Raw genomic sequence first — 26,192 nt, 5'->3', positions numbered from 1 at the left:
GGATTGGTGCCTCAAAAATATATCTGAAGCCGGGCGTGGTGGCACATGCCTCTAATCCTGAAACTTGGAGGACAGAGGCAGAAGGATCAGGACTTCCAATCCAGTCTGGGCTATATAATAACCTGTAACAAAACAAAGCAAAAAGTCTGTCAGAACTGGGGGCCATTGTAGATTTGAGAGCCCAGTGGAAAAATCAGGCTTTTGACATGAGTCCTAGATTCTTTCTTGAGTTGATAGCAAATTCCAGGTGAATGGATAAAAAGCTGAAATCTTACATTTTCCAGATCCCCAACCTTTTAACCACCAACCTGATGCCATAAATAGTTTAACAGGTCATGACTAAAACACAGATGCATGAAAATACAGTATAATCTTACCTTTGAGTTCTGTACATAAGAGATCAATGAAACATCAATATTTAGACTTAGATCCTATCCCATGGTACCCCATTATGTGCATGCAGACATTCCAGGAGCCAAAACACTTCAGAGCATTTCAGAGACAGAGGCTCAAACTGTCAGCTTCAACTTCAGTCAGGTTGCAGTGAGCATTGTGTGCTCGGTAGCTAGACTGGCCACTGAAGTTTGTCTGGGTTGGAAGTCTTTAACGCTGTGATGTGAAATAACTTGTGTCCAGGGTCATGGCGAGACCACCTGTACCACCTCTGAGTCAACAGAAGACTGTTCTGCTGTCTTCATTGTCGCTCACAGCACAACTAATCGATTCTCTGAAGCAGGGCCCTGAGCACTTGCTCCCAGCCAGGCAAACAAAGCTTATTTCTTTACTCTCTCAGATCATGTGGAGGTCAGGGTTGGAAATCCCTTTGTTCTCCTGCAGCAGAGCTCTTCCCAACTGGTGTCACATCTCCTGCTTGAAAGACAAGTTCCCCCAGACAGGTAAGTAAGCTTCACTTGTGAAGACTTTTATTCTCTCATAGCAGGCTCAAATTCAACGTTCCTCCTTCCTTTCTCTCTTGCTTACCGCTAACGTATATTCTGAGTAGGAAACTATTGGTGACTCTACACTGACAGATGAGGTTCGCTAATGATGGTCATGGAGCCTGTAGAGAAATAAGCATCCTCAGACTTGAGACTATTGCTTGTAAGGCATAAAAAGTGTTATAACCCATGTGGAAACCCATTTTACCATTATCTACTATGATTAAAAATTGTTCACAAATGGCCAATAAGTATTTACAAAAGTAGTGAACATCTTTAACCATCAGGGAAATGCAAATTAGAGGTACTTTGAGATCCTACCTCACCCCAGTCTACTATCAGAAAAGCATATGACCACAAGAATCTGGTGCAGATGAGGGAGGCGCGGATCCTTATTCAGTCCTGGTACAGCCACTGTGGAAATCAATGTGGTGCTTTCTCTAAAATCAAAAGCAGGACTACTGTATGACCTAGCTACACCACTCCTGTGTATCCAGACTCTCTGCCGTGCCATAGAGATACTTACACAGCCATGTTTGTTGCTGACCTATTCACAGCAGGGAGATGGGATCAATCAGTTGGGGTGTTTATCAGCAGATGAGTGGACAGTGAAAATGGACTACATGTGCACAGTGGAAGCCAATTCTCTACAAAGAAAGATGAAATGGCAGAAAAATGGGTGAATGTCAAATTATTATATTAAAGGAAGTAACACAGACTCATAAAGACAAATACTATATATCCTTTCCATATACAGAACCTAGCTTTTAATTAATATATAGTTTTATGATCATAGGTAATATAACTAGAAAGAGGACAAGATGGGAAGAAGAGCTTTGCTTGATCGATACAGATACACAGGATATGAAAACAAAAAGAGAACAGCCAGGCGGTGGTGGTGCACACCTTAAATCCCAGCATTTGGGAGGCAGAGGCAGGCAGATATTTTGAGTTTGAGGGCAGCCTGGTCTACCAAGTCAGTTCCGGAATAGCCAGGGCAACACAGAGAAGCCCTGTCTTGAAAGAAGGAGGAGGAGCAGGAGGAGAAGAAAGAAAAGGAGAAGGAAGAAGAGGATGGTGAGGAGGAGGAGAAAAGAAAGGGGGCTAACTACTAAAGTTGAAAGAGGTGGGAGCCAGCAGATAGAGAGGAGTCACAGAGAATGGTCCACAAAAGCAAACTATAAAAACACCATAAAGAAATCTATTATTTTGTGTGCTGTTTAAAATCCAGCCAATTGATGGGTCCTTTAACGTAGCAATCCATGTTGGGGACTTTATCCAGACACTTGGTTGTACATATATGAAAAGTACATGTGCAACAGACCAGAAGACCCCATGGTCCGCTAAGGTGGGATGAATTAAGTTATATAATACTTTATAGCTGTAGGAAAACCCCCTCCCTATAGAGGGCTGTGAGTGGATCCCTCCGATTATGAAGTGAAAAGGAGCTGCGTAGTGGGTCTGGTGAGCTGCCGTTCAGATTATTCTTTTTTTTTTTTTTAAAGATTTATTTATTTTTTACATGTAATACACTGTAGCTGTCTTCAGATGCACCAGAAGAGGGCATCAGATCTCATTACAGGTGGTTGTGAACCACCATGTGGTTGCTGGGATTTGAACTTCGGACCTTCAGAAGAGCAGTTGGGTGCTCTTACCCACTGAGCCATCTCACCAGCCCTAGATTATTCTTAAAAGAATGACTAAGAGCCTTGATTTCTGTTTGCTATGCAGTGACAGCTGTGTGCAAGCCCAGCACTCGGGAGGTAAAGTCAGCAAGAGTGAGGCCAGCCAGGACTATAGAGTAAAACCTAGTCTAAGATAAATGAGCGAATGGATGAGTGAGTTTGTAAAAGACTGGGTGATGGTGCCTATGTGTTCAGCCTCACGTGCAGTCTGCTTCTCCCTCCAGGTTGGCAGCCCTCCTTGCCCAAGAGCATCTCAACTTAAGTGTGCCACAGGTCATTGTCAGCTGCTGCTGTGAGCCCCTTACTCTTTGCCTATCCCGACAAAGCCAGCAGGCCTCGTCCCTCCTGACCCACCTAGGCATGCTGGCTCGAGAGCACGCCTCTCACCTTCTGGATTGCCTGCCCCTCTCTACGCTGGGCTCCCCTAGACCAAGCGAAAATCCCTCAGCAGAGAAAAAGTCTCATTCCTCCCCAAAGGATTCACTCCCGGCCTTCACCGCCTCTGCCTTGGCCTTCCTTAAATCTCGCTCAAAGATACTGGCCATGGTGGCCTGCCTACGGGCTTCCCGAGGGACAAAGGTCAGCAAGCCCGGCCTGTCTTGGAAGGAACTGCGTGGTCGCAGGGAGGCACCTCTGACTGCAGAGAAGGTAGCCCAGGAGTGTGAGCACCTCCTGGAACAGTTTCCTGTGTTTGAGGCTGCCCTCCTGGCTAACTGGGAGCCTCTACAGCAAGCCTCTGAGCCAAAACAGAGTCTGGCAGCTAGTCTCTGTGGACAGGCTAATCTCTCCACTGTGCTTCTGGGCCTACATTCTCCGCTGGCCCTGGATGTCCTAACTGAGGCCTTTGAGGGAGCTTTGGTGGCGAGAGATTGGCCACGGGCCCTTCAACTCATTGACGTGTATGGGCAAGACTTGGATGACCTGAGCAGTGTACGGGATTCGGTCCTGACCTGTGCTGCTGTGTGTGGTAAGCCGGATGATCCCACCCCCATCCCCCACCCCCGGCACTAACATCACTTGGCATTCACTGTGCTGTGATCACAGGTCATCCTCACAGCAACTCTAGGGAGACACGCCACCATAATCTCACTTTACAATGGGTGTCTAGAACCAGTAACCAATGTTTTCAATCTTGAATATCAGAATTATTGTCACGTATATAAAGGACAATCTGGGCCTGCCTTCAGAGGCCCAGGATGGAGTCCAATTAAGTGGTAACTTTAAAAAAGACCTTAGCAACCTTTTTCTGCAGAGTCCTTTTAGATCATGTGGTCTTTGCTATGCTGTTCTGCTAGTGCAGCACGAAGGCAGCCAGAAGCCACAAGTACAGACAGGGACTGGAACATCCACATGCTAATACAAATGCTTATGCAAGATGAACTGTGAGCTGGGCCTGGCGATCAATGCTTATAGCCCAGCCCTTGGGAAGGTGAAGAAAGTTTGAGGCCAGCCTTTCTCAAAACAAAACGAGGGACAAGGAAGATGGCGAGGCGAGTAAAGTTCTTGCTGCTCAAGCATGAGGATCTAAGCGTGGATCCGCAGCACCACAGAAAAGCCACGTGTGGTCCAGCACTTGGGAGACAAAGACAAGTAGATCCTAGGGGCTAGCTGGCCAGCCAGTCAAGCCAAAGCAACATGCTCCAGGTCGATGAAAGACACTGTCTCAAAACTAAGGTCTGAGGCCAGTGAGTTGGTTCAGCTGGTAAAAGTGCTTGCCACCAAGTGCAGTGATCTAAGTTTGAACCCCAGAACTGTCATAAAAGTAGGAGAGAACCAATTCCCAAGACTGACCTCTGCTAGGGTATGTGTGCAGTTGTACTATGTACACATATCACACGCACACACAAATAATAATAAACATAAAATTTTTAAAAAACTAAGGAGGAGAGCAATAAAAGATAGCCAATAGCCGGGCGTGGTGGTACATGCCTTTAATCCTAGCACTCGGGAGGCAGAGGCAGTCAGATTTCTGAGTTCAAGGACAGCCAGGGCTATACAGAGAAACCCTGTCTCAAAAAACCAAAAAAAAAGATAGCCAACATCAACTTCTAATCTCATGCACACGCGCGCACGCACACACACCAAAAAAGTAAATAGAAGAGATTTTCATATATAATCAAAATAGAAAGCCAGTGAGCTGTAGTGCTCCACTGGAGAGAGCAAGCACCAGATGTGCTGTACAGAAAGTTAAGAAATCCACTAAAAGAACTGTATGATATCAATTGTTTGGGGTCTATGTTTTTTGTGTTTCTAAGATCAGATTTATGAAACAGAGAGAGTTCTACTTAGTGACAGGATATTTAAAGAATGATGCTTTTTTATGTACAATATTTTATATATGGGATGCAGAGTGGAAATTGCAGGGAGCACAAAAGCCCTACTGACAAGAAGAGTTTGACAAGATGGGCAGCAGAACAAAATATTAGAAGTTTGCTTTCCTCTCTGCCTTTCATCCTTTCCTCTCCTTCCTTGGTCCTTTCTCCTCCCCTCCCTTCAGAAGGTGCCATGACTGTGACAGGCTTGCATAAAGGGACACTGGGAGTAGAAGATATCTCTCTGTCATGTAATGGTTCCAGGTATAAACCTAGTTCCAGTCACATGGATTGGAAGGACCCTCCAAGCTCCTGTGTCATAAGTTAAAACAAAGCCCTCTTAGTTGGGCCTTTAAGCTCCTTCAGGTCAGGCTTGCTGCCCTTGAACATTGTTTTGTCTTATAGACAAGGAAGGTTGGCAGTACCTGTTTCCTGTGAAGGATGCATCCCTGAGAAGTCAGCTGGCCCTTCGGTTTGTGGACAAGTGGCCCCTGGAGTCCTGCCTGGAGATCCTGGCCTACTGTGTTTCAGACATGACTGTCCAAGAAGAACTGAAATCTGAGCTGCAGAGGAAGCTAATGGAGCTGCGGGTCTATCAGAAGGTAAAGCCTGTGGCGTTGGAGTAGAGGAAAGTGGAAGATTCCAAGCTGATGAGGCTCAGGGAGCCAGAGCCAGGAGGTCAGCTGTATAACTGGTATACAATACGTGCGAACCTTCCCCTGTGGCCTAGAACAGAGCCTGGAGCTCACTAGACAAGGTGCACATGGTAAGGGGGAAGCTCTTTCTGTGCCTCTTGAGCAGTTTTCACCCTAAAAGGCTGTGGGAAGGATGGTCCACAGAACATTCAGACTGGAAGAACATCTTGGGTAGAGTTTTGAGATGGAGAAACTGGGGACAGGTGACCTCAGGGGGCCTGACTGTCCTCAGCAGTGAGAACATCCTGTCCTGACTGCTGGTCAGACTTTTCCCCCTATTTAACTCCTAGAGAGGTTTATTGTCTCTTGACATCCTTTGCTCGTTTTCTTCCCCCTCTTTCCTGGAAAGTTCAGACAGCTTGATGCTGGGGCAGAGCTCCAGGGACGGCCCTTCCATGGACATACTCTAGATGCATTCATGGAGGGAACAGCTGCCAGCTGGTTTATGGGTCTGCCTGTCTTTCCTCAGATCCTAGGTTTACAGGATCCCCCAGTGTGGTGTGACTGGCAGACCCTGAGGAGCTGCTGTGCTGAAGACCCATCGGCTGTCATGGACATGATGCTGGATTCACAGGTACCATTTTCCAGGATGGATTCATCCTCTTCCCAGGCTATAGCTCCTTACCTGGTCATGTGGATAGAGCTCTCTGCACGTATCAGTGTCCACATATTTTATATAACTACAGTATAATCTTTGTTTCTTTTGATTGTGAGATTTGGCAACACATCGAGAGCTAGGATAATACTGTCACAGTAGTATTCCTCTGTGAAATCTCCCACACTGCATGCAGAATGTACCTGCACACAGAATTGCTGTTTACATGAGCATCCTTTCTACCAGGATGAAATCAGGTCTCTCAGCAAAGCAGATGTCGCAGCTTTATTCTCACTGTTCCATATCATTGCCAACTCTTTATAGTGTCATTTTTTTTTCTTTTTTTCTTGCCGCTAGGGTGGTATCTTACTGATCCAAGTAGCACTTCCATGCATGAATACGAATCACTTTTCTGAGTTTATTGTCCATTTTGGCACTGTAATCTGCCTTTTAAGCAGCTGAAAAATCAAAGGTCACAATGTAGATGTTTATTTAAGAAACATTTAATAAATGTTGCTGAGCACTGTGCTAAAAGGTGGTAAGGCAAAGATAATTAAGCTTAGTCCTTGCTCTTGAGTGGCTCACATCTTAGGGGGAAAGGCAGTGTAAGATGCGTCCCACAGCGATGCAACAGGAAATATCAAGTGACAGAATTTAGCCCAGAGTCAGACAGGGCACCTGACCGTCGTCACCTGGAAAGCAAAGGATCATGGTGAAGAAGGCAGGCCCAAGCAGAGGCACAGTGAGCATCCCAGACAGCAGCACACTGGGGTAGTTTGGCAGTGTTCAGAAGCAGAACACAATGGTGCACACTTTTAATCCCATCACTCGGAGGCAGATACAGGTGATCTATGCAATGAGGCCAGCCTGGTCTACATGGCAAGTTCCAGAACAGCCAGGGCTCACATAGAGAGACCCTGTCTCAAACAAAAAACAGAACAAAACAAAACAAAAACACCAAAATAGAATGCTACAAGCAAAGGTTGTATTACTGTAAACTTTTTAAAGATTTATTTTTATCTCATGTGCATTGGTATTTTGCCTGCATGTACCTCTGTGTAAGGGTACCAGATACTCTGGAACTGGAGTCCAGGTGTGAGCTGCCATGTGGTACTGGGAATGGAACCCAAGGCTCCATGGAAGAGTAGCCGATGCTCTTAACCACTAAGCCATCTCCCCAGCCCCAACAGCTAGTAATTTAAAGGAACTGACTGAAGGTGTGTGTTTCCTCCCAGGAGTATGAACTATGTGAGGAGTGGGGGCGTCTGTACCCCATTCCAAGAGAGCACCTGGTCAGCCTGCATCACAAGCATCTTCTCCACCTGCTAGAAAGAAGAGAGCATGACAAGGCTCTTCAAGTAAGCTCTGCTGCTTCACACTTCTCATCCGGGGAGGGCGAGGTGACTCAACTCAGGTGACTTATTTCCTACTGAGTTCTATGCAAGGTATTTGCCATTGCAGACCTGCCCCTTCCATGCTTCAGGGCCACTTACATTTATTTCGAGGTAGGATCCTAGGCTTGCCTTAGGTGCCACATGGAGCATTTGGGTCCTCTCAAAGCCACGGCTCATTAGGAAAGCATGGGGGTGGCAACAAATGAGTCAAGAAACACAATTAGCCCCAAATAGATGAACCTAGATATTCTCACACCAAGCAAGGCCAGCTTGAGAATTCTGTAAGTCTGTCTCACCTCCTTTTCTATCCTCTGCTACAGCTCCTGCAACGAATCCCTGATCCCACCATGTGCCTTGAAGTCACAGAGAGGTCCCTCGACCAGCACCCTAGCTTAGCCACGTCACACTTCTTGGCCAACTACCTCACCTCCCACTTCTATGGAGAGCTGACCACTGACCGACACCGTGAGATCCAGGCACTGTACATGGGATCTAAGGTGAGGAGGGAAGCGGTCTGAGGAAACGATGCTTCACAGAGACATCTGGCCTCACTTCTACCTCAGAATCTGCCCTTGTGTAAGCCCTCGTGCCAGGCACCTGCCTGCCTTGGCCTGTGCTCTATGGAATCGTTACCCGACAGTTCACCTCGTGATGATTGAGTATCCTAGGACTTGTCATACTTTCTGTTCTCCCTCTGAAGAGAGGTTTGCCCAGTCCTCTCAAGCTGTCCTTGGGCTTTCTATGGGACCTGCTATATCATTGTTTTTCAAGGCTGACCATGTATTAGGATCACTGACTGTTTCAAAAATATTGGTAGTCAACATTCAAACAAGACCAGTTGAAAATGGCCATGGAATAAGGACTAGTTAGTTCTCTTCCAAAAGGATTTGGATGTAAGGATTTAAAACTACTACTTGGAGGGCTGGAGTTGGCCCAATGGTTAAGATTAAGAGCACTGGCTGATCTTACAGAGGACTTGGGTTCAGTTCCCAACACCCACATGAGGCTGCTCACAACAACCTGTAACTCCAGTTCCATCAGATATCCTCTTCAGGCCTCCACAGGCATTGCATGCATGGGGTGCATGTATAGACAAGCATGTGCGCACACACACACACGTGCACATGCATAAATTTTAAAATTAAAATGTCTGTGTGGAAAATAGTCTAAACTGGTGGAAGAAGATTATTTGCCTCAGTAATTATATGAGAAAGTAAGGGGGAGACACCAATTAAAAAACAATGACAAATAAGACTAAGTAATTCAGTAGTGCAGGGTTTGGAGACAAGACCCTCTGACTCTTTTCTAATTCACTTCTCATATACACTGCCCCCTCAGATAAGTCAAAGTACCGAGGGAGCCAGTGACGTAGCCTTACCCTGAAGAGAAAGATTCTTTTCCTTCTTTCATTTTGTTGTTGGTTGGTTGGTTGGTTGGTTGGTTGGTTGGTTGGTTGGTTGGTTGGTTTTGTGGGAAGTTTTGGTTTGCTAGGTCTTAGCTGTCTGTCTGTTTTTGGAGGCCCAGGCTGGCTTCAAACTCTACATAACTGAGTCTATTGCCAATCCTTCTACCTCCACCTTCCGTGTGCTGGGCTGTCAGGTGTAGCCCACCAGGCTCAGCTCTTCTTTTTGATTCACATCACTTAATTAATTGGAGACAGGGGGTAGTAAGCAGAACAGGACTAGTGCCTCATTAGTGATCCTGACCACTAAAGGGCATTTAGATCCGTCTTTTCATGACTAGGACACTGGAGCTGCCAGCATCACTTTGTGTTGTCCATTCTAACCAAAACTTCACATAGAATGATAGCATCTGGGGTTAGGCAACACTCAACCATGCCTGGAGGGGCTAGGCCAGGGTGCCCACTGGTTGCTGCCTGTAGCTCAGAGCTAGCCCTCAGCCTATTTCTGAAAACCAGGTTGTATTGGAACAGGTCATATCCATCCATTAATTCATTTATATATTTGCCTATGCTGGCCTTTGTGCTACATCAGCAGAGCTGAGCGGGTTTTAAATCCTAAACACTAAAATATATACTCTCTTGCCTCTTACAGAAAAAGATTAGCAACCTCTTGTCTATGTAAAGGCCCTTAGGACACTTCTCATTTGCCACCCAGAGGACTTAGAAGTTCAGCCTTGCTTCCCAAATGCAGTAGTGCTTTAACCCTTTCACTTTAACCCTGTCACTTCTCTGCAAGAATAGCAAGAGTCTCCTGAGGTTTATGTGCTCTTTTCTCTGCACTACCCTGTAAACAGGTTCTTCTGACTCTGCCTGAACAGCACCGGGCCAGCTATGCCCGTTTGCCCTCCAGCCCTCTGCTCATGTTAGAGCAACTGCTGATGAACATGAAGGTGGATTGGGCCACCACGGCCGTGCAGACTCTGCACCAGCTGCTGGCTGGGCAAGACATCGGCTTCACCCTCGACGAAGTTGACTCGTTGCTTTCCAGATACGCAGGGAAAGCCCTGGACCTCCCGTACCCTCTGAGAGAGAAACGATCAGGTGACTGACAGCGTGCTAGACAGCAGTGGTACACGGAAGAAGAAATGCCATGCTGCTCTTGGGTTCCATCTCCTCTCCCTACTAACTGAAGGGATCCTCAGGAGATTCAGCTGTGTGGTACTTAGGAAAGATCTGGATCTTAGGAGAAGGGCCAGATGCTACATGTCTGATAGCACAAAGGTGTGGGAAGCCAGACGCCTGGCCTTGACAGTGGACTCATAAGTGCTATCGTTTTTATGGGGGACACACTTCATTTCCAGGGTCATGTCAGACATCAGTTGTATGTGAGCTGATTCACCTTCTCCTAGAATGAAGAAAAGAAACCAGTCTGAATGCTCCCGGCCAGCTCCCTGGCCTCCAGGGGCACCGTTTAAGCTGCTTCTGCTTCTCTCTTGGCGTTTTTAGATTTATTTTGAGAAATCTGCTCCACTCTCTCATGTGCCTTAAACATGACTTGTTTTTGTTGTTGGTTTTTTTTTTGTTGTTTAATTTGAGGAAGAGGTATACACCTTGGGCTTACAGGGTTGTTTTTTTTTTTTTTTTTTTTACCATTGTTTTATATTTAATATAATCATGTTACAATAATCAACAAAACCAGCAGATGTTCCAGCTAAGCATGTAGCTTAATAAAGATGCTTGTGGTAGAGCAGTGTTTTGCCAGCTCTTTGTCTCTCTCTCTCAGCAGATTCCATGATTCACCTCCAGGAGCCTGTCCACCAAGCTTCAGACTCAGAGACCCTGTCTAGGTCATCGTCAGCTGAGTTCTCCACGGCTGCTGCTCCTGGTGAGAACCGCTCTTCTGACTTTCTCGTTCTCTCGCTCACTCTTCATTTCCACTTAAGAAACTCTTTTTTTTTTTTTTCATAATTTATTGCAAGCTTCTTACTTCCCAGTAGATTCATCCTATAGCTGACTCTCATCATCTATAACAGGGTGCCTATAAACGACTCTGCAGACAGCGCATCAGTGAACCCTGAGCTGTTGCTCCCAGAGGACGAAGCTACATGAATATGGGCATTTGTACACACACACACACACACACACACACACACACACCACAGTCACACTCCTTCTATACTTTATCTTATTAAAATCTGACAAAGTAACTCATCCTAGCAGATTCTTTGTTCTTTATCTTACAAAGAAAAAAGAGGCCCAGAAGTGACTCATTAACAGTTACCCACGGTGGAATTCTAAGTCTGTCCGTTGGTGTGGAACCAGAGTCCTCGCCCAGCCCTGACCTGCCCCCTATCATTTCCATACCCTCATCACCACCATGTGAAAGCTGAGACAAGAATGTCACCTTAAACAACCTCTACTGAGAACCTAATGTTGGATGACTCAAAAGTTCTCCAGTCCACACATGCCCATATGTAGCTGTAAAAGCAGTAGAAATGTGGGTTTTGAATCTCTTAGTTTGCTTCTCGGACTGTCTTGGAACCAGCTCTGTAGACCAGGCTGGCCTCAAAATCACAGAGATCTGCCTGTCTCTGCCTCCCAAGTACTGGGATTAAAAGTGTGCATCACCATCACCCAGTTCACCAGCTTGCTTTCTTATACAATCCAGGACCAACTGCCCAGGGGTGGCACAGTGGGGCCAGACGGACAGACACACACACACACACACATACGCCAATTATTAATCAAGAAAATGCCCAACAGATATGCCCACAGGCAGTCTGATGGAGGCAGTCGTTTAATTGAGGATCTCTCTTCCCATGTGATTCTAGTTTGGGCCAAGTTGACAAAAACTAGCAGGATAAGAGTGTTGATTCTGAAGTGACATATTTAGTGGCTAGACAACACGGTAAATATGGAGTCTGTTAGTGATGAGGAGTAACTATATTTAGCCATCGTGAAAGTTCTATTGTCCCACACAAGGGACAAGCTCCCTGGAGGCCTCAGCTGTGCTTTGGTCACCTTTCTTCAGTACCCTTCTCTCCCAGTCTCCAAGACCATGCACAATAACCCATATTCAGGAAAGGCTCAGCAGTTGTTTAGCCAAACGGTCAGGAGAACAGGGCTCTGGGTGCTGTTAAGAATCACTGTGCTTTCAGTTCCGTTCAGTTCAGTTTCCCTGCTGGTAGTAAAATTGCTCCTCCAGACAATAAGAAATCTCCTTAGATACCATAAGGCATTGCCTGAGAAGCTTTGTGTGTGTGTGTGTGTGTGTTTAATGGGTTGTCCCACACAAATCCCAGATATACGTTATTTCACATGTTAAGTATGTTGTTACAAACTTCCAAAAGCCAAACACTTATAGAATCAAACCATTGGAGGCTGGAGAGATGGCTCAGCAGCCAAGAACATGCACTTCTGTTGCAGAAGATCGCACAGTTCCCAGAACCCACACAGGGCGACTCACAATTGGTGGTGACTCCAGCTGCAGAGGAATTAACACCCTCTTCTGGATTCTGTGGACACCTGTGCCCACATGTGTATACACCCACACACAGATACATAATGTAAAATAAAATGAAGTCTTTAAAAAAAGCAAACCACAATGTCATTATTAGATCTAAAAAAACAAACGAATAATGATAATTATGAACTATCTAGCTGATATTGAAATATCCCCAGTTGTCAGGTAAAGTTGTTATTTTTTTGTTTACAATTTTTTTGTTGTTGTTTCTAAATCCAGTTCCAAATAGCATCCACATGTGACATTTGCCTAAAATGTCTCTTAAGCCTAACTAATTGGTCAGCCCATCTTTTTTCTCCTTCCCCCTCTCTTTTATTTATTAAGGAAATTAGATCATTAGTTCCATATACTGAATTTTTTTCCCCGTTGAGTCTTGGCTATCCTGGAACTTACTATGTAAACCAGGCTGACCTAGAACTCAGAGACCTGCCTACCCCTGCCTCTTGAGTGCTGGGATCAAAAGCGTGTGCCACCACCCCTGGCCCACATGCTAAGTTTTGCTGATTGCCTCCTTAGGACAATGAGGGTCTGTGTCTCCTAAGTTTCTAGTGCATTGGTAGTTCTAAAGCTCATCTTGATATGGGCATAGTATGTGTTCGATAGAATATGTGTTGAGATCAACTTGCAGGAGTTGATTCTCTCCCTCTACCAGTGTGGGTCCCAGGGATCAAACTCAGACCTTCAGGTTTGGCAGCAAACACCTTCTACCCACTGAACCCTCACTCCCAACCCCCACCCCCATCCAGGCTTAGTGGTTTTTATTAACTATATTTGACCCATTTTATTGTGTATTTTCATCTTGGGGGATGGGTACACAATGTCCCCTGTCTCTGTTTTGTGACTCAAACAGTCACCAAGCACCTAGCTCTATCATTCCAGTAGAGTCTTGTGACTGGTCAAATTCTGTCTCTCCTTCGCCGATGAGCTGGAATGTTGACAAGCTTTTTCTCTGACTTCTTACTCCAGGAAGTGCCTTAGTCCGTTCCCCCAGTCCCAAGGAGAGAGCGTTCCCTCAGACTCAGCCGCCAGTGGAGTTCGTGCCCCCAGAAACACCCCCTGCCAGGGATCAGTGGGTCCCAGATGAGACTGAGAGTGTCTGCATGGTCTGCTGCAGAGAGCGCTTCACTATGGTAAGCAGCCTCTGCCCTCAGCATCACCCCAGGGAGAGAAAAGCAGAGTGCCAGGTTGTGAGTTTGAGTTCTCAGTCAGCTGTCCCCAAGGGGACAGTGATGCTTTCAGATCACCAACCCTGTGACTGCGTCTGCCTTTGACCTGACTGAGCACATTCTTAGGACCCGTTCATTAGTAGACATCCTCAGATAGCCTTAAGTTATAAAACCATTGTCATTCTCACTGGATAATTAAAACCAGGCAGGAGTCACCAAGTCTTCAGCGATCCGATATCTAATCCCTGTGTCTTTCACAATAAGACAGTGATCTGATAATAGTTGTATATGCTAGCTCAGGAGAGAGAAGACTCAGTTCCTCCTCTCAGCTCTGCTTCCTAATAACAATGTGACTGTAAACGTTTTCAATCTCATGGGCCTCTTGTAAGCTACAGTTGATATGTAAGTTGCCTCATGGAGCTGTTAAAACTACCTATAATTGATTATGGTACCGGAGTTAATACCAGTACCTGTCTAGCAGATTTCTTCAGCACTAATGTCAACAGCAGTGATGTAATTTCTCTATATCTCTTTCCTCATCTATGAAAGAGTATAAGATGACTATCAACCTCTAAATGTAAAATGGAGAAGTCCTTTAAAAACACAAACAGCTGGAGAGGCTTGCGTATGCAGCTCACTTGGAAGGGTGGTGGCCTCTCATGGACCAAGCCCCTGTTCAGTCCCAGTACTTCTTAAAATGGATGTGATGGTACCCATACTCAAGAGGCAGAGACAGGAGGACCAGCAGTTCAATGTCATCTCTCCGACGTGTAGTGAGTTTGAGGCCAGCCTGAGCTACAGGAGGACCAGCAGTTCAATGTCATCTCTCCACTGTGTAGTGAGTTTGAGGCCAGCCTGAGCTACAAGAGACAGAGCAGGAGTCAAAAAAAAAAAAAAAAAAGGCTGGAGAGATGGTTAGTGGTTAAGAATGCTTGCTGCTCTTATAGAAGACTCTCACAGCCGCTTCTAATTCTACTTCTAGGAGAGCTGGTGCCCTCCTCTGGCCTCTATGGGGACCTGAACTCATGTGTACAGACCCACACACAGACAGATGCAGACATATAAATAAAAATTTTTAAAAAGCTTTAAGATGTTAATGCCATAAAGTACTCGGTAGAGGTTGTGGTCTTGCCCTGCCATCACTGACTCTCTACAAGTGTGGTCATCACTGGCTAAGCAAAGCTCTTCTTCCTTACTAAAATTCTTTAATGTTTTTGTGTTATTAAACATGGAATCTGTTGCCTTCAGAGCCTGCAAGCTTGTAGAAGCCGTAGCTTTTGTCTTAGTCTCTGCTTGGGCCGTTTCCTCAGTCCCCAGACTCCTGCACTGCAGCCACATTCAGAAGAAGCTCAGCAGTTATTTTACCAAACGGCCAGGAGAGCAAGACTCTGGGGCCCCCTGCTAGATTTTACTATAGTTCAGGCTGGCTTAGAACTCACTGTGTAGCCTAGACTGGCCTCAAACTCTCAGCAATCCCCCTGCCTCAGCCTCCTGAGTGCCAGGATTATAGGTGTGAGCCACTGTGCCCACCTTCCCTGTTGCTTCTTCCAGCGTCTCCACACGTTGCTTCCCTACAGAGGCAAACTCTGTCAGGAGCTGTTAGTTGTAGGTGGCACAGGACTTAGAACATTTGGTCTTCAGCTGAGTAATACTTTAGAGTGTCTGTTTGGTAGGCTTTTGGTTGTTTTCTTTTTCTTTTCTTTCATGTGTATGGGGGAAGGGAGGGGTGTTGATAATCCAACCCAGGACCTTATGTACTAATCTAAAAACCCATTCCACTAAATGTGACCTTTCTGGGTACAAGGCTAGTGTGATCATGTTCAGTAAAAACCCAAGTGCCCAGTATTCTTAATTGACCAAAAAAAAAAAAAAAAAAATATATATATATATATATATATACACACACACACACACACACACACACATATGAGTGACAGTCTCACTTTCATCTCTTGCCATCTCTTCTACCTCAGTTCAATAGGCGCCATCACTGTCGCCGCTGTGGGCGCCTAGTGTGTGGTTCCTGCTCCACTAAGAAAATGGTGGTGGAAGGCTGCAGAGAAAACCCCACCCGCGTGTGTGACCAGTGCTACAGTTACTACAACAAAGAGTGAGTGTCCTGCAGTACGTCTAACGCCTCCCCAGGGTCCGCACTATTCCGTCAGTGCTACACTGCATTACACCACAGAGATGTATACTGCTGTGTCATTAATTGTATTGTGAAATGCTTATAGAATGAGTGACTTTGTCAGAGACACTTTGAAGATGGGAAGTACGGATGAAAAGGGAGTGTTCAGAGCTCTCACAGGCTGGGGTTTTTTGTTTTTTTGTTTTTTGGGGTTTTTTTAGTTTTTTTTTTTTTTTTTCCTGAAATCAAGACACTTTGGCCGGGCGTGGTGGCACACGCCTTTAATCCCAGCACTACGGGAGGCAGAGGCAGGTGGATTTCTGAGTTTGAGACCAGCCTGCCCTACACAGTGAGTTCCAGGACAGCCAGGGCTACACAGAGAAACCCTGTCTCAAAAAAACCACACACACAAAAAAAAGACACTTAGGTCCTCAGCCCTTCCACACACTGATGTCACCATCTCGCCTTGTCATCTCTCCTGATACCTGGCCAAGTACTTGTGATTCAAGTTACTCCAGCTGGACTCAGAATGACATGTCCGTACCCGCTGAATGTGTGGGCTCATTTGCTCTAGCTCTATACTGGGTAGTCATCTTGGCTTGTTACTCACAAACAAGCCCTTACACTCTCCTGCACATGGCTAACCTCCAGATAAATTTTGGCAACTGCCCCTCCCTCTAGCAAGGCAGATGGATGAAGAAGATGTTTTGTGAGTCATGGTGACTTAGATTTTTTTTTTTCCTACTGCTTTTCATTGAGAGTGTGAATTGTAAGGTTCTTAGGGCACCTGGAGAAAATCAGCTATGCAAAAGCAAAATTACTTTAAGAGTCTCAGGTTTTATTTTATTTAGCAGACTTAACTAGAGTTTGTATTCTACTCAATAGCATTTTTGGTCATTATTTGCTGTAAGTATTGACTGCACAGGAATGAAGGCATGTCATATGCATTGAAGAGTTCCCGAGACCCTAACACACCACTCCCTGCCTGCCCCGCCCCGTCAGGAGAAGGATAGTGATTACCCAAACACCATCCTGCTGGGTTGGTTTTTGTTTGGTTGGTTGGTTTTGGTTTTTTTTTCCGAGACAGGGTTTCTCTGTGTAGCCCTGGCTATCCTGGAACTCACTCTGTAGACCAGGCTGGCCTCGAACTCAGAAATCCACCTGCCTCTGCCTCCCGAGTGCTGGGATTAAAGGTGTGCACCACCACCGCCCTGATGGAGTTTTAAGTGAGCAGTCAGTGTTAATGGGGAGTCTTTTTCCAGCAGTCACTCTACAATAGTTGCATTACCCTAAGGGAACCCCATTGTACTAGGGAGACAGCCAATAAACCCACCACAAGGTGACTGGCTGAGTGCAGTGGTGACAGAACACACAGATTAGCCCAGGGAGTTGAGAGAATCCCCTGGAGGTGACACCAGGAGATGAATCTTAGAGAATGAGGAGTTTGGTAAAAAAGAAACCTGAAAAAGAACAAAACAGAAAAGAAAAGTTATTCTCAGAGGTAGGAATAGCACAGCAAAAGCAGAGGCAGGAGGAAACGTTAACCATTTGAGGAGCTGTGTGTAGGTAGATGAGGGGCTGGGGCTCTGATCAGTGGACCCTGGACTTGACGCAGACAGCCCAGTGCAGAAAACTTACTGGCACGAGACATTGGCCTGCTTTCTGGGGCCATGGACTGTAGTGGGTCAGCATGTTCCTTATACACATTGTAAACTTGCTCCTTGACCAGAACTGATGGTAGTGCAATGTCCCTTACAGCCTGGGGACAGGTCATGCATAACAGGAAATAACTAAAGAAGTCATGCCAGAGCTCAGCCTGGGGACAGGTCATGTGTAACAGGAAATAACTAAAGAAGTGGTCATGCCAGAGCTCAGAAGCCTTTCTTCTGAACCACAAATGAGGAAAACTTTCAACCTGAGCAGCTTCTGAGGAATCCTTTTTTTTTTTAAGATTGATTGATTGATTGATTGATTGATTGATTATATGTGTGCACGCTGTAGCTGTCTTCAGACACTCCAGACATCAGATTTTTGTTACGGATGGTTGTGAGCCACCATGTGGTTGCTGAGATTTGAACTTTGGAAGAGCAGTCAGTGCTCTTAACCGCTGAGCTAGCTCACCAGCCCCTTTTTTGGTTTTTCGAGACAGGGTTTCTCTGTGTAGCCCTGGCTGTCCTGGAACTCACTCTGTAGACCAGGCTGGCCTCAAACTCAGAAATCCACCTGCCTCTGCCTCTGCCTCCCAAGTGCTGGAATTAAAGGCGTGTGTCACCACTGCCCGGCCTGAGGAATTCTTAAGCAGGAGCACAATGTGACCAGATTTGAATTTCTGAAATCTTGCTACAGGCACAAGAAGAGGCTAGGTGGTCAGAGTTAAGGAAAGTTATTGCAGAATCATGGCCAAGTTATTACAGTGAAAAATTATGAGGGTCTCCTTCAGACACAGAGAGAGGTGGGGACACTTATACAGATATGCAAGAGATAAAAGGGACAAAGCATTATAAGAGGAAGAGAAAAAGTTATGTGTGATTAATTCTCTAATTGTCTTAGTGACAGCCTTATTGCTGTGAGGAGACACCATGACCATGGCAACTCTTATAAAGGACAACATTTTATTGGGACTGGCTTACAGTTTAGAAGTATAGTCTGTTATCATCGTGGCAAGAAACATGGCAGCATCCAGGCAGGCATGGTGCTGGAGAAGGAACTCAGAGTTCCACGTCCTGATCCTCAGGCAGCAGGAAGAGACTAAGACACCCTAGGCCTTGCTTGCACTTCTGAAACCCCAAAACCTACTCCCAGTGACACAGTTCCTCCAACACCACCACACCTACTCCATCAAGGCCACACCTCCCAACAGTGTTGGTCCCCTGAACCTATGGGGCCATTGTCACTCAAACTGTCACACTGATCAATGACTACTCGAACAAATGTCATTTTCACTCACTCACTAAGAAGCAGTGGCTGAGGCCTTTTGTTTCTCTTTGTTTCTAGTACACCAGAGGAGAGCCCATGCCAGTCAGAAGGTAAGCCTGATCTTGTTCCTGTGTCTCTGTTGTCAGAGCACCCGCTGCAGCTGATGACCGTGGGGCAACTCAATCCACTTGGTTCAGGAATGGAACATCATGGATTTTCTATCAACCTGTCTCCTTGACATCCCTTGACATGTAGAGAACTTTCACTAGAACCTGTATCTAGGCCCATTAGCTCCTAGCACTGGGAAGGCCATCACCAAAGGACTTTGGCTTTTAGCTTTTAGTAGGTGACACTATCCACCACTACCCCAGCTCCCTCCTCCATTGTCCTTTGTCCTCTGTCCAGTGCTCTGTCCTTCCCTTGGGAGATGACTGTCAGCAGTTTAGTCAGTGCCTTTCCACAGCGGCTTAGTTTCCAGTGGATGAACCATGTCTTTCAGGGTTTCTTGTGTGAAGCATCATGGTCATGTTACAAGTGCTGTGACATTTACTCCAGACCTCTGCATGGGGAAGAGCACTTGAGGTGCCTGATGGGCTTTCCTAGAGAACACACAAGGAAAGAGGGGAGAATGCAGTTAAGAACACTCTGCTCTCACAGAGACTCAGGTTTGGTTGTCACCACCCAAACCGAGTGATTCACAAGTGCCTGAACTAATTCCAGGCAATCCGATGCCCTCTCCTGGCCTCTGCGGCCACATGTACATGCATGCACACACACACACACACACACACAACTCATGCAGGCACACACACAAACAAATAAGTCTTAAGAAAAGAAAAGAAGAAAAGGGACCAAGGAGAAAGTTGGGGGTCCTCAGACAGCAGGCAGTTAGCTAGCTGTGACACACATCAGCTTGCCTAAGCAGGACCAAACAGTGACTGGCACAAGAATGACAAGCCTCTTCTCAGTTCCAGACAGCGCTAAAAATGAAAGCCCTCCATATTCAGCTGTGGTGAGAGTCCCCAAAGCCACCGAGGTGGAATGGATCTTGAGTCTAAATGAAGAAGAAAATGAACTGGTGCGCAGTGAATTTTACTATGAGCAGGTAATAACAATAAAATATAATGGTCACGTAAGTTTCTTTATGTCTAACAGTATAACAGGAAATATAGAGGTTGCCGACTAAGCCTGGCCCTTGCTCGCATACCACCCAATGATATGAGAGCTGAAACGAGTAAGCCAGGTAGGCAGAAGGTGAAGAACATCTCTGGAGATGTACAAAGAGAAGCCAGGAGATGGTAAGCAGTGTGATGAGCAGAAATCTGGGGATTGCAAGGGGAGTGAGGACAGAGAGGACAGAGCACGGAACTGAACTGTGGGGACTAGGGAAGTGGTGCCGTGGGTGGTAAAGTGCTTTCTGTGCGAGTGTGAGTACCCGAGTTCAGATCCCCGGCATCCATATAAAAAAATAGATGCAGCAGCATGTGCCTATTTAGCCCCAGCACTGAGGAGGCACAGACAGGCTGATGGCTGGCGCTGGCACTGGCTGGCCAGCAAGATCTGGCTGAAGCAGCAAGTTCCAGGTGCAGTGAGAGAGAGACCCTGACTCAAAAGTAGAAATAAAAATGAGGTGGAGAGCAATTCAGGAAGACACCCACTATCAACCTCTGGCCTTGACACACACATGTACATACAACTGCTTGCACACCTTCACGTACATGCATCAACACAACACACACACACCAACACCAACGCCCCCAACAACAACAACAAGAACTAAAACGTCTGAGCAGAAGCACAGTGTCAAAAATCACAGGACCTGAGGCTGGAGAGATGGCTCAGCATTAAGAGCACTGACTGCTCTTCCAGAGGTCCTGAATTCAATACCCAGCAACCACATGGTGGCTCACAAACATCTGTAATGGAATCCAATGCACTCTTCTGATGTGAAGACAGCTACAGTGTACTCACTTACATAAAATAAATAAGAAACAAAATCACAGGATATGATGAAGGTATCAGAAGACAGTATTGGAAATAAGGGGTAATGTGGTAAGATTAGGAAGGACTTTATATATGGAACCATGTACCCTACAGTAAGAAATAAGTATGTGATAGGTGTGGGCAGCTAGGAATTTTTACAGGTGTGCTGTAGGAGCGTTGGTTGGCAGCAGCGTGTTCATGACTTAAAGCGGTGACTTCAGCTAGGCGAGTGATAAGAATGATTGCAACTGTGGGTCAGAAAAGCAAAAACGGGAGGCCACCTGTGGAAATTGTCAAGCAGTAGGAAGTCCCTGGACAGCCAGGTCTATATAGAGAAACAATATCTGAAAAACAAAGTAGGAGCCATGGACATAGGATCCTCTGCCCACTGTGTCACAAAACCTAGCAGCCAGAGCTCTAGCAGCGGAACTTTGAGCGTCTGAAACACGGTCACTCTGTTGGTTTGCGGTGGAATGTCCAGCTTCCTCTTGCAGTGGATTCCTTCCTTTTGGAGAGGCCATGGTGATTCCACCACATAGCCGCATTTGAACAATGCTCTGGTCCCTGAATTCACTGTCTTTTTCTCCCTTCCTTGCCCCAATCAGGCCCCCAGCGCCTCCCTGTGCATTGCCATCCTGAACCTGCACCGAGACAGCATCGCCTGTGGTCACCAGCTGATTGAGCACTGCTGCAGGCTGTCCAGGGGCCTCACCAACCCAGAGGTGGACGCCGGGCTACTCATAGACATCATGAAGCAGCTACTCTTCAGTGCCAAGATGATGTTCGTCAAGGCTGGCCAGAGCCAGGACTTGGCTCTCTGTGACAGGTACATAAGAATGGGCCTCTGTTCTTTTATACAGTGGCAGGTTTTTATCTGGCTTCCTTTTCTGACTCTATTATCTTTCTATCCTCTCTGATGAAACATACTGACCTGTATCCCATTTTGATGTTTATGACATATAAGTACTAAGCACAAGTGGTCCAGTTGGTGGTCCTTGCCCTATGTCAGCCTGTGTCCTTTTCTTTCCCACAGTCCTTAAAAACAGAGTATATTCATTTGCTTTCTCTTACCATGATAAAACAACATGGCTAAAAACAATTCTGCGAAGAAGGGGCCTATTCAGCACAAGGCTCCACATCACAGTCCATCACAGAAGGAAGTCAGGACAGGAACCTGGAGACAGGAATGGAAGCACAGGCCATAGAGGAGAGCTGCTTACTGGCTTGTTCCTCATGGCTTGCTCATCCTGTCTTATACCAGTCAGGAACACCCGTCCAAAGGTAGTGCCTCCCCAGGGAGCTAGGCCCACTCACATCTATCATTAATCAGGATAATACCCTACAGACTTGCCTGGGCCCATCTATGGAGGCATTTCTTCAGTTGAGAGTCCTCTTCCCAAATCAGTTCAGCTTTTGTCAAGGTGACATAAAACTACCACATTGAGTTTCCCCAGTTGTACCCTGTCATAAAGCAAGAAAAGAAAGACCTTAACTAGATTCTTTGTCATTAAAATAATTTAGGGAAGTACCTGTCTGTAGAACTCTCTAGTTTCTAAAAGAAATGTGACCAGTGATGAACCTCACACAGAACTCCTCCCGTCTTGACTGTGACCTCTGGGACATATGGAAAATGAATCTATAAAAACAATTTGGGGTCCCCTAGCCTCACTGTATGAAGTTGGTCTCCGGGACCCACATGGTGGAAGGAGAGAACCAACTCCCACAAGTCCTCTGACCTCTACACACATGCCAGAGCATGCATGCCACAATGTACATGCAATAAATGAGCAGATGTCTTTTAAAAATTAGGGAACCAGTGGGCTCCTGTATCATGGTGTATTGTGAGTGTCTTTTAAAAATTAGGGAACCAGTGGGCTCCTGTACCATGGTGTATTGTGAGTCATCTTGTGGAAACGGAGTGAATGTGACTGAGGGTTAGTCTCTTCTCCTGCACACTCCTGTACAACCTGCTTTGACTCCATCCATTAACTTGACAATGAAAACTCCTAATTCCTTACTTACCCACCCAGATGCATGACTCATGAAAAGTGCTCCAGTACCAGGCCCAACCAGCTTTGGGAACCAGGGATAAATGCCTCCCTCAGACACTCGCTCAGAGCACATACCTACATTGTCATCTCTTAACATTCTAACCTCAGACAAGTCTGCTTAACCCCATGAGCCTCCTGAGGGTGGCAGAGATCCAGGAAGCCCTGACTTTAACTGGGTTCTCACCCCTGTTAAACAGTCAAGGGCTTCCCAAACAGTGTACAGCACTATCAACATTCTCTCTCTCTCTTCCTCCCTCTCTTTTCTCCCCCCCCCCACACACACACATACACAGATACCTGCTTCACATACAATCATGTTATGACTTTATGTCAGTCTATCCATGGGAGAGGACTCATCTCTGCTACATATTGCTATACAAACCAGAATATTCTGCTTTAAACTATGTCTCCTTCTGATGGATAAACAAATAAAGTGAATACATTTCAAAGCAAACAAATAACATATCTAGTTCAAATGTTTTCATTTTCCAAATGGAGAGTTATATTATGGCTTCAAATCTGATTTTACATACCATCCTCCTGCCCTGCCCCCACCAGGTTAAAAATCATTAATGATAGGGAATTAGAAATGTTGCTAAGCAGACGAATCAGGAGCCACAAGGGGTTTTTTGTTTTGTTTTGTTTTTGTTTTGTTTTTTTGCTGTAGTTGTGAGACAGACCTCTGGAACCATGGGTGTGAGCTTGCTGCATCAGGCAGAATGGTCTGGCCCTCTAGACTCTGTCTTGATAAGGTTCTCCCCATCCTCAGGTGTCAGGAGTAAGGTTGTTGGTGGGGCATAGGGAAGGCCATTCTTAGCACAGAGGAAGAATATGAAGTCTAGGAGATGAGACCAGAAAGGCCAAGGTGCTCTGTAGGTGCCACGCCCCTATAGTAATGGTGAAACCACTATACTGACCAGGAATATAGGTCAGTGGGGTTTGGTTTGTTTTTTAAGAATTATTTTATATATGCACGCACACATGCACATGCACACATACACATGAATATCTTGTCTGAGTATGCCATATGTGTGCCTGGTGCCCCCAGAAGGCAGAAGATGGTATCAGGTCCCCTGGAATTGAAGTTACAGGTGGTTTAAACCATCACATGGTGCTGAGAACCAAGCCCAGGTCCTCTGTTAGAGCAGCCAGTGCTCTTAACCCCTGAGCCGTCTCTCCAGCCCCTGAGCCAATGATTCTTGTTCTGTACTCTCTTTCAGCCAGTGTTCCTAAAAACCCAAAGCACCTGGGGAGCTTGCAAGCTCCAGCATTTAGTGTAGAGGCCTTGTCTCAGAAATCCCAGACATCTGTGCTCCTACTCAAACAAAAACCAACACGGTGTGACTGCTACAGAAGTCCAGACACCATCAAAACTCTCGCATCTGACACACTTCATTCTATCCTTAAAACTTTCTGCTTTACATCCATTCAACAGATGAGTAAGCTGAGGCAGGTCTCAGAGCTTTTAAGTTAGAGGTGGAGTTAAAAGAGTCTGACTCTAGAACCTTCATTCAGAGTACCTATGCTATATGTCTCTTAGTTCCCATGATCACACTTAGCATTGAAAACGAAATAAAACCCTTCCAGCAACAATCACTCCAGAGCTCAGCCCAGCCTCCTGTGCTCTTTCTCCCTGTAGCTACATCAGCAAGGTAGATGTCCTGCATCTTTTAGTCGCTGCTGCCTACCGCCATGTACCATCTCTAGATCAGATCCTGCAGCCAGCTGCAGTAACCAGGCTGAGGAACCAGCTCCTAGAAGCTGAGTACTACCAACTGGGCGTTGAGGTGAGACAAGGATGACGCTTCCTTATACCCTGCTGTCACGAGTGGCTTTGAAACGGGCCTTACGGTCTCAGTTGTCCTCATCATGGACACATACAGGGCACAGCAGCTTGCCAGGGTGAGAGTTACAGCACTTGGATGGAGGGCAGGTGGGTGGGGCAGAGGAACAGAACAGGGCTTGGGAAGACTCTGAGACCTGAATGTAGACACCTCTCATTTTCACCTCCAGGTCTCTACAAAGACGGGGCTTGATTCCACAGGAGCATGGCATGCCTGGGGTATGGCCTGCCTCAAAGCTGGGAACCTCACTGTTGCAAGGGAGAAGTTCACTCGCTGCCTGAAGCCTCCTTTGGACCTGAACCAATTGAGTCATGGCTCCAGGCTTGTCCAGGACGTGGTCGAGTACCTGGAGTCCACAGCGAGACCCCTCGTTTCCTTGGTAAGAGCAAAGCAGGCAGTGGGCCCATTCAGTAAGAGACTAGGGGCAGTAAGGATCCGGGGAGAGGACGGGCTTAATCCAATTAATAGTGCATTTGGGCTGAGAGGTTCCTCACCTGATGTCTGTTTGTCTGTCTGTCTGACGGTTTCTACTGTATGTAGTTAGATAAGTGACTGTATGATTAGATAAGTAACACAAAGTCAGGGAGGGGGTTGGTTTGGTTTGGTTTGGTTTGGTTTGGTTTGGTTTGGTTTGGTTTGGTTTGGTTTGGTTTTTCAAGACTGGGTTTCTCTGTGTAGCCTTGGCTGTCCTGGAAATCACTCTGTAGACCAGGCTGGCTTTGAACTCATAGAAATTCACCTGCCTCTGCCTCCCAAGTGCTGGAATTAAAAGCGTGTGCCACCACCACCCAGTTACAAAGTCAGTTTTTTAAAAGAAACTATAAACGATACATTTTTTAAAAAGTTAAAATCACATAACCAGATTACTGAGTTTTAATATTCCATTTGGAGTGTCTTTATTTTTCCATTTTGTACTGAGTGTATTGGAGTGTATTCATGTGTGGCTGTGTGTGTTCACCCATACATGCATGTGTGGAGGTTTTTGCATTTGTTTTGAGTGTGTGTCTGTGTCAGTTCTGCCCTTCCTCCAGTGTGAAATTCAGAAGTCAGGCTGGTTTCCCGCTCCCTCACTGGCTGAACCTCAGTGCCACAGCCTACTTTGTTTCTCTTTCAAAACGGGCTGTTGTTGCTGGACCTGGAGCTCACGGTTTCCAGTAGATTCTCCAGTTGGCCCCTACCCGGCTAGACTCTGACTACCCATCCGCTGGGTTACAGATACACACCAGAACACCAAGTTTCACACGGGTGCTGGGGTCCACAGACTTGTACAGCGAACACTCTGACAACTGAGCCATCTCCCAGGCCCTGGTTGCATTTTGTTTAATCCAGAGCAGCCTCGAACTCCTGATCCTCATGCCTCAAGCAAGCTGTGTACGCCGTCAACCCCAGCTAGTGTTAAGATCTGCTGAGAGGCAGGCATGGTGATGCAGGCCCATGGTCCTGGCTGCTTAGAAGCTGAGAGGCCGGCGCAGGGTCGGCTGACACTCGCCAGCTACCCACAACACCCGCCACAGGATCTTAAGACTTCTGGTGAGTGGAGCACAGCTTCTGCTCCAATCC

At 46.3% G+C, this 26,192-nt stretch overlaps 1 protein-coding gene across 2 annotated transcripts in view; it reads left to right on the top strand.

Moving 5' to 3' along the window:
* Zfyve26 (zinc finger FYVE-type containing 26) overlaps nt 1-26,192 on the top strand; it is a 69,445-nt gene that overhangs the window by 24,919 nt on the left and 18,334 nt on the right. Inside the window, exons 20-34 of one of the 2 annotated variants that reach the window (XM_021178746.2) lie at nt 794-896; nt 2,848-3,590; nt 5,341-5,537; nt 6,100-6,204; nt 7,461-7,583; nt 7,940-8,116; nt 9,876-10,122; nt 10,805-10,906; nt 13,511-13,674; nt 15,684-15,820; nt 18,833-18,864; nt 19,723-19,859; nt 21,343-21,563; nt 24,428-24,575; nt 24,802-25,011. In XM_021178746.2, the coding sequence (XP_021034405.1) occupies nt 794-896; nt 2,848-3,590; nt 5,341-5,537; nt 6,100-6,204; nt 7,461-7,583; nt 7,940-8,116; nt 9,876-10,122; nt 10,805-10,906; nt 13,511-13,674; nt 15,684-15,820; nt 18,833-18,864; nt 19,723-19,859; nt 21,343-21,563; nt 24,428-24,575; nt 24,802-25,011 (2,846 nt within the window). The remainder of the gene's footprint in view (nt 1-793; nt 897-2,847; nt 3,591-5,340; nt 5,538-6,099; nt 6,205-7,460; nt 7,584-7,939; nt 8,117-9,875; nt 10,123-10,804; nt 10,907-13,510; nt 13,675-15,683; nt 15,821-18,832; nt 18,865-19,722; nt 19,860-21,342; nt 21,564-24,427; nt 24,576-24,801; nt 25,012-26,192) is intronic. The other variant, XM_021178747.2, reaches the window with a different exon arrangement.

Source organism: Mus caroli, chromosome 12 (assembly GCF_900094665.2).
Source record: "Mus caroli chromosome 12, CAROLI_EIJ_v1.1, whole genome shotgun sequence".
NCBI lineage: Eukaryota > Metazoa > Chordata > Mammalia > Rodentia > Muridae > Mus > Mus caroli.
This window is presented reverse-complemented; position numbering and strand designations above follow the sequence as displayed.